Consider the following 8,122-nt stretch of genomic DNA (forward strand, 5'->3'; position numbering starts at 1 on the left):
AGGCCCTCTGTACAGCCGGCAGCGAGCGAAATGTCAGCAAACAGGCTCGTGACGTCGCCGGATCGCTTCGGAATGCCTGGGAAGAGGAAAAAGCCGGAGACAAAAAAAAAAAAAACACTGCTTTTTCTTTCCTTTATGTGAACAGCGTCATCTTTGTTTGCTTGGCCTGTGCGGATGATAATCCGAAACGCTGATTCAGACGGCGAGAGGCATAGCGCACTGCTGTCTCAGGCCTCGGAGAAGCTTTCCATCACCCCCGCGCGGCAGGCGGCCATTTGTAAGGCTTCCCTTACGGCCCGCTGAGACAGAGGAAGCAAATAACACTTCTATGTCGCCCTCACTGAACTGCAATTATTACTCTTTTGTACAAGCGGCCATATTTGATCCCCCCCTGCTTGTCTCTTTCACCGGAAGACGCCGACAGATGCACAGGAAGCACGCAGATCTCCATCAGCCCGTCAGAAACGATACAGATCCCAAGTTATGATAGCGCTGTTGACTAATTTAGAGCAAGATTGAATTCCTTCACCTCCCTCATCTCTCATGCTGTCACATAAAGGGCTCGCGGTCTAGACCGATGCTATCAGAAAATAAGAGAGAGAGAAAAAAAAAAAAAGCTTAATTAGCTTGTAATAAATTCTCATTTCCGCCAGCCTTCTACAAAGCCCAGGCCGGCTCCGTGGCTCCGCGTGTGCCAGCTGACGGACGCCCAGTAATTTGATACTGGCATTCAGCGGGTTCCCCTTTTCCACTCCCCCCCCCCCCCCCCTATTTCACTGGAGAGCACGTCTTTAAATGTCACCCAAAAACACACACACACACACAAGTGAATGCAGCATTTGTCGTACACACAGAGCTGCGGTGATTGACATGTTTGAGTCGTTTGTTTCGGTAAGCAGACACACAGACAGCTCGACAGAGGAACGGTGGAACTACTGGCGTGCAGCTTCATTTAACAGGTTAGCATTTCAAGCTAAAGATTGTCGTCCATGAGAACACCAATCACCTTTGACCTGAGACAGCAGCTTGAACCTAAAGAGCAAAATCAGCTGACTCACAAACAACTGGAACACTGCACAAAGAAAGCTGGATTTAAAGGCATTCAGCACTACAAGGACGATATAGACTGAGCACGAAAGTTCCTCATTGACTTTTTTGAACAGTAGCTTTGACAGTAAATAGCTTTCAACCACACTGCATGGTCTTCCTCATGGGGATTGGAGGATCAAGGGCTGAGGAATGTTGTAGGATGCAGTAACCCCGAGATCTGCAAAGACCAAAACCAATACATCCAATGTGTCATGGAAGTAAATTTACTTCCCTCAGCTTCCCATTGAGTTTACCTATTAACGAACCCTTGAACGCATCGGCAGGGTCAATCCTCAGCTCTGAATCACTTCTTGTTTTTAATGGGGGGTTTTTTTTATTAATACGAGTCTGCGGACAGACAGAAACACTAACATCCTCTCGCTCTGCCGGCAGTCAGTCAGACAAGTCATCAATCAAGTTCATGGTGCGAACATCTCCATTTTTGGCATGTGGTCGCACTGTACACAACACACTACACACACACACACACACACACACAGAAATTAGTGCATACAGCTCCACAGACCGGCTGACTGGCAGGAATGCAGCAGACATTTGTCTTGCAGGAGCGCACAGACAGATTCGATCACCATGTCAAACTCATTCCAACCTGATATGACTTGATAGATGGTGCTGGGTGGGACTTTTTAAAGCCACAATAATGAGAGAGGGGGGGGGGGGGCGGGGTTAAAAGCCAAAAAGAGTGGACGGATAGCATACAAATATGTACTCAGCATACACCCACACGCACGATGGACGTCCCCGGGAGGCATAGCTCAGATTCTTGCGCTGAATTTGCATCACAAATGTCTTGGATGGGAGTGTATGCATATAGTGAATAAATAAACCACTTTTCTTCCCTCATTCATCCCCGCCTGACACCCATCCACCCCTGTTTAATAGGCAGCAACCGAGACCCACGCCACAGCCAGCCGGCGGTGTTTGTTTCTTCAGCTCTGCCTCAGAACCACAAACCCCCTCTGGGAGGTTGGGCGATGGCCAAGTTCACCTCTGAACATCAATCCACAAACTCTCCACTATCCCACTTCCTGAGTCTGCTAGTATTTGGCTTCCCCCCCCCGGTTTGGCATCCCTTGCCAAAGCTTGACATCAATCATCAATTAAGACAGGAGATTCATGGCATCATGAAGTGCTCCTCGGCCCAAAATGCAAACGCAAAATATGACTCTGCATCTCACAGTCTGACATTATTCCAAAGCAGACATTACACCGGGAGCACATTAAAAGTCCTTATTGATCAGCGAGTCTGTGAACAAAGTTCAACAGCACAATCTCTCATCATCAAATCATTTGCTCAGATGTGTTGCAAAAATCATGAAGAAAGCGTCACACAGCAAACGTGGCATGTTGCAGCAGCGAATATACCTACAGGGGTGCCAGAGGAAAGCACAGCACATGGAACTCCATGCATCAACAATTGCATTACAGTATAGGAATATTGCAGGATCATTGAAGTGATTTACGACCCCACAGGGGTCCCAATGAGGAAAGCGAGATGTGTCGTGCTACATCTAAATTATTCAAAGACAGTTAGGAGGAATAGAAACTGCACCGACCAAGCTCAATTCATATGAATCAGTCCTCGGTCTATCAATGCCCCGCTTAGGGGAATTAAATTAAAACGTTGGCGCATTCATTCATATTAATGGCACAATATGAAGCGGCAGGCTCATCTGAGCTGCGCTATCGTCACAGACTCGCTCTCTTCACTGGATTTTGAAAAAAATGTCTTCACCTAAAGATAGATCCAATCGGGCACACACACGAAAATGTGTGAATTTTTTTTTTTTTTATCTGATGAGCGAAATAAAAGGTTAAACCACACGGAGAGGAGCTTGGGGAGATTTTTACGCAGAGCCCGACACGGGCTGCTGAATCCCACAGCTTAGGCTATATACTGCAGGTGTGACTCTCGGTGCGACGACTCAAAACAGCATCAGCGCGCTCGGATATGAAGTTGTGTTAAGTTTGTGACAGCGTGATGTAGAGCCAACAACACTGGGTGTTTCAAAACATGTCCATTCATTATCATTCGGCACACAAGTACAGCGGATTCGCCGGTTACGCGTGAAGGAGTTCGGACCCTCACTGGAGCCCCCCCCCCCCCACACACCCACACCTCGCTTTTCAAGTCTGACCTGACAGGGAGAACCCAGGTGCAGAGAGAACGCGCATCCAAGCAACTCACCTGACTGTGCCGCACTCGATCGGATCACCAGCAAAGTGACGAGGAGGCAAGCGAGGAACTTCATCTTGGAAAAGGGTCTGCTTGTCTTGTTAACTCCCGTAACTCACATGTCCAATCAAGATATCCCCATTCTTTTTTTCTTGCGCACAGAAATAAACAACCACAACGAAAAGGAAGGAAAAACAAAAAAAAACAAACAAACACGTCGGAGTCTTCTTTGGCTTCCTGGACCGCTGAGACGGTGTCCGTGCGCACCCGCAACCAGCGCCGTGGAGAGCTTTTTACGCACCGCGTTATTTGTTGTGTTTGTTTATCAGTTCCCAGGCCAGTGTTTAGGTCGGTTTCCGCCGCGGATACTCAGAGCCATTCACTCCTCACGCTGCCATAGCGCCGGTGGCTGGGGGGGGAGTAGGGGGGTGGGAGGGGGGGTGGAGGGTGAGTGGAGGGTGAGTGGAGTAAGTGCAGGGCTCGGGGGTGGGTGGGGGGGGGGGGGGGAAAACACCCCCTTGCTGTCATTGACACCTCCTTCAGCCTATTAAATAGGCTATCCGAAAAGATTAGGAGCGTTTTGTCTTTTTTTTTTTTGGAAGTCCGCCCACCTCACTTATCGCCTCTTCTGATTGGCTTACTCGGCGTCATCGCTGCTGTCAACACACCTGTCAGGAGCATATACTCTCTTTTGGTTTCCGAAACAACCCAGGAATTCTTCTTTTATTGTCACGCAATGATCATAATTTAAAGTCATATTTCATTAGTTGCTTTAGAGCCAATTGGTTAACATGGCAGAGATATATCCTGTCTTTAAAGATAAAAAGGATACTATCACAAATCACATTGACTTTTTTTTGTTACAGACTATTTTACAACTATCGAACTACATAATTGGTGCTGGTATATTGAATGGAGATTTGCAGAAAGTTCCCTGCGGTGCCAGCAGAGCCATCCTCTGCAAATATCCACCACCAGCAGATCTATAAATTTTGGATGATGCCGGTCTAAAGGGGCTGGCTCCAGCACTAAACCATTTTCAGGGCCGCTCGTCTTACAAGCCAGCGTGGCCCATTCCGCCCCTGTGGCTTCGTTTGTGGACTGATGTCAAAGTGTGAAACCATCCGGAAGAAAAAAAAATGAGCGAGGACGAAAATATATTGATTTGTGATGCATGTAAAGCAGAAAATCGCGCATGAACTGGCTCTATTACCAAGTGGCTCCACAACTTTAGGCAGCGAGGACCGCAAGGATCCCTCATAAATCCCCACAGCGCCTAAATAGAGGCTCCATTCAGCGTCCTCTGCTGCTCTCTAGGGGAATTTAGAGAGAATTACTCGATTTCAAGCCCCTGCAGCTTGCATGAATCTTAGAGCTGTTTTTTTTGGGGACATACAATTACATTTGGTTGTATTTTTCACAAACATTGTGCTCATAGCACTGGGGATTCAACCCAAAGGCCAAATGATCACCTCAAAGCCTAGTTATCATCATGCTGTGTCCAATAATCAACAACAATCCTGTGATTCCTTTGGCAATCGCTTGCTGAGACACTTTATATTTGAATAGATTCTTTCTCTAACTCATTGAGAAGGTTCAAAGAAACATGTATTGACTTTTTTATCAAGAGAAACACAAGTTCCAGCCCCTCCCAGTCTTATTTGAACAGAATTTCAAGATTTAAAGACACACTGCAAGCATGTAAATCACTGATGTGTACCATCCTCTTTAGTATCAACACAGAATGACCAGAGCAGGGTTTGTCTTCGCACCAAATCTGTTTGTAGTTAACACTGAAAAGTGTCTCCCTTCCAAATCACACTGATGCATGAACAGTCTAAAGCATTTGTTAGAGCTCTGGGACCAGTCTCACACCAGCACAGACAGCCACACTGGGTGGCAGCACAACGCAGAGCAGCCTGGAGAATACTAATGAACGTCACTCTGTTCCTGTACAAAAGAAAAGAAAATCTGCAGATAAAACATTCAATTAATGACATTTCTGAGCTGCAGGCGATGTGAGCAGATATGAACATTGCACGGAAATGTGAGCTCTGTCTAATGGGTCCCTGTGTGAGTCCAGAGAGACATTTGATTGGAGGGCTGCAGTCCATTACAAATGATCAATAAGTGATGGGGGGGAACTTGACTAATTAAAAACCTATGATGAGTCTAATGATGTGTTATCCCACAGCAGGCCTCTGCACTGATGATGGTGCAAATTAGAGCAAGTGGCATTCAATTCATAGGTTATGAGTTGTGGTAATTGTGTGTAGGCCTCTCCTATGGAATACCATGTTCAGTTCTAAATAAATAAGAGATATTATTGGTATGAATCAAAATGAACTCATACTGCAAGTTTATTTATTTCATCTGTTTATTTCATTTCATTTTAGCTTTGTTTATATTTGTGTAACATGAGTGTGCATCAGAGGCTGTATGACTCCCGGGTTCGTCATGACTGGCACTAATTTGGGTGTCTGACTTTGTTGCGTCCCCTGTGAGCGGCTCCACGCAGGATCAGATGACAGGCAGAGCTTCTAGGATTAGGGCAGCGCTCCGAGGGGGAGGGAGGTAGCCTGCCCACTGCGCCAGGTCAAGGGGACCTTTTTTTTTTTTTTTCACGCGCAGTTGGCGCCTTGTCGTTGCGCTGCGGTTCATTTATCTGTAACGTTGTTGTGCGTGGGTCAGTGGCTTTGGTACATGGAGGAAGAAGGGAAAAGCTACCGTTGACCCCCAGGGGAGTGAGCGGAGTGCGCAAAAAAAACATCCTGGAGGTATTCGGCATGGCTCTGGAGAGCCTCCTGAAAGTGGGGCTTGTGTTGTTGGTGGCAGGTGAGTGTTTGTGGGAAGAAGTTTCTAAGTTCCTTCAACACAAAATAGTTTGATCCACTTGATTTTGGTGTATTTTAGTTGTTTGGAATGGTGTGTGTGAGCATGTGGTATTAAGTGGAATGGAAGCTATTTTATGTGCAAGTACAAGTACATCATTGTACTTAATTACACTTCTTGAGTGGATGTACTTGAGTGACATTGATTCTGTTTGAGTGGCGTATACACAGTAAGTCATCAGATGCATCCCTCAGCTCTGCACAGGTTTTACAGCAGCAATGCGGCAGTTCAACAGGGACGGCTTCCATTGATAACATGTGGAGAAACATATCAATATCTTTCCTGAGTAGCATTACTCTCGATGACATGTATGATCGAGAAAAACACGAAGACTCGGCAGCTGGCTAAACATGCAAGATGGATGGATGGATCCTCATTCATGAGCATCATTTGTTTTTTAAATCCATAAATATGGAGTCCTGGGACGGCGGGCAGAATTCATGATTCCTGTTAGACTGATGTGTGTTTCCTCTGGGTTATACCCAAAATATGGGAAAAAAACACTTGAGGGCAGGAAGTCGATGGAGTGAAATCTTCCAGCGATGCAGCATCTGTCATGGTTTGGCCTTGATCAGCAGCCAAGTTAGCAGGCACCTTTCAAATGCCTGGATGTCCGATTTCTCCAACAAAAAGACAGACAGGCGAAACACAACATCCTTTTAGCGGAAGGGCATTTCATTTTCTTTACAAAATGTTTAGTTTTTTTGCGTGTGTTTGGTGCCTCTTCTCCGGCGGGGTATCCATCATTTTTCACATTCTCCTTTTCGGTATAGCATCTCTTTCAAAAATCCCAGTGTCAACACATTCGGTCTTCCTTTGAGTCTTTTCAGAGCCAGCTGGGACAGAGCAAACACAATGGGCCCACTGTCGGCCCTTATCAGGCCGCGCGCAGACCGAGATCCGCCATGTTTTTTTTCCCGATCGTGACAAGAAACCTGTTCGTTCCACGCGGGTCTTTTTTTTTTTCTTCCCGCCAGCTTAAGCTCCCACTCCCACTGTACTGCTCGGGCGGCGTCACACTCAGCTCCGAGGCCTGCGGGACGAGCAGCGGTCTGCTTCCACGCTGTGAAGCCTGTTACCACACATCTCCGAAGTAAACAAACGGGATTGGGACTCCGAGTGAAAGTAAAGGCCTACTGTAGGGAAGAAATGGTCCAACAGAGATAACCGATGCCAGAACACAACATTGTTTGTTACACCAACATATTCCTAATTATCAAGAAGTGAACACAACAAGAGAACCTCTGCAGTGCTTTAAAGTCCTTCCTGAGCTGCAATCACCCACATCCATTCTCATATTCACGCCTCCATTAATACGTTTATTTTGATTCTTTCTTTTGTCTCTCTTCCTCTTCTGCGCTCTAGCTCAGGTCCTTCCGGCAGTGTCCTGCTGCAACGGGGGTTTCTACGAGAGGATGATCAGCGATTTCTGCTCCGCCAAGTTCAAATTCGACATGGGAGGGCTGGACCGAGGCCTGTGGTGCAGCTGGCCGGACACCATGGAGTGAGTCCGCCCGCCGAGTCGTGCAGAAAGAGAGGGCAAAGAAAAGAAAGCGCTTGTTTCACTCGTCTCGGGTGCGGTTTAGTCAGAGACAATGGCCTCGCGGAACTGATTCATGCCTTAAGGGAAGAGTTGGATTTGGTGTAAAGAGGCCTCATTCTTTGAGGTAGCTCTCAAAGAATAAGAATCTTCTTTCAGTAAACACTTGTAGATGTAGTAATACTATTAGTATGCAAGCATGTAGTCTTTCTTATTGTACCATGGCCATCTTCTGAGCTTAATGGTGTAAATGCAGCACATATCATCACATATGTAAGCTGTTCTTCCTAGAGGACTTGTTTGCCTTGACTTAAGCCGGCCTCGATATGTTGCTGTGACTTTAGCTCATCCTCTGATCCGGATGAACGACATCCTCGACCTGCTTTCGTGGCTGTTTGCCTTGA

General features: G+C 46.6%; 2 protein-coding genes across 4 annotated transcripts in view; one reads left to right on the forward strand and one right to left on the reverse strand.

Annotated features, from left to right (window-relative positions):
- The window catches only part of LOC116385994 (receptor tyrosine-protein kinase erbB-4-like), a 187,225-nt gene extending 183,535 nt beyond the window's left edge, over nt 1-3,690 (reverse strand). For all 3 annotated transcript variants that reach the window (XM_031851896.1, XM_031851897.1, XM_031851895.1), the window contains exon 1: nt 3,299-3,690. In XM_031851896.1, the coding sequence (XP_031707756.1) occupies nt 3,299-3,362 (64 nt within the window). In that variant the 5' untranslated portion in view covers nt 3,363-3,690. The remainder of the gene's footprint in view (nt 1-3,298) is intronic.
- Nucleotides 3,691-5,928: 2,238 nt separating this feature from the next.
- The window catches only part of LOC116386196 (receptor activity-modifying protein 1-like), a 5,528-nt gene continuing 3,334 nt past the window's right edge, over nt 5,929-8,122 (forward strand). Inside the window, exons 1-2 of the mRNA XM_031852231.1 lie at nt 5,929-6,121; nt 7,544-7,682. Of these exons, the coding sequence (XP_031708091.1) occupies nt 6,073-6,121; nt 7,544-7,682 (188 nt within the window). The 5' untranslated portion in view covers nt 5,929-6,072. The remainder of the gene's footprint in view (nt 6,122-7,543; nt 7,683-8,122) is intronic.

The sequence above is a fragment of the Anarrhichthys ocellatus genome, unplaced genomic scaffold, assembly GCF_004355925.1.
Source record: "Anarrhichthys ocellatus isolate YVR2014 unplaced genomic scaffold, GSC_Weel_1.0 scaffold12, whole genome shotgun sequence".
Lineage (NCBI taxonomy): Eukaryota > Metazoa > Chordata > Actinopteri > Perciformes > Anarhichadidae > Anarrhichthys > Anarrhichthys ocellatus.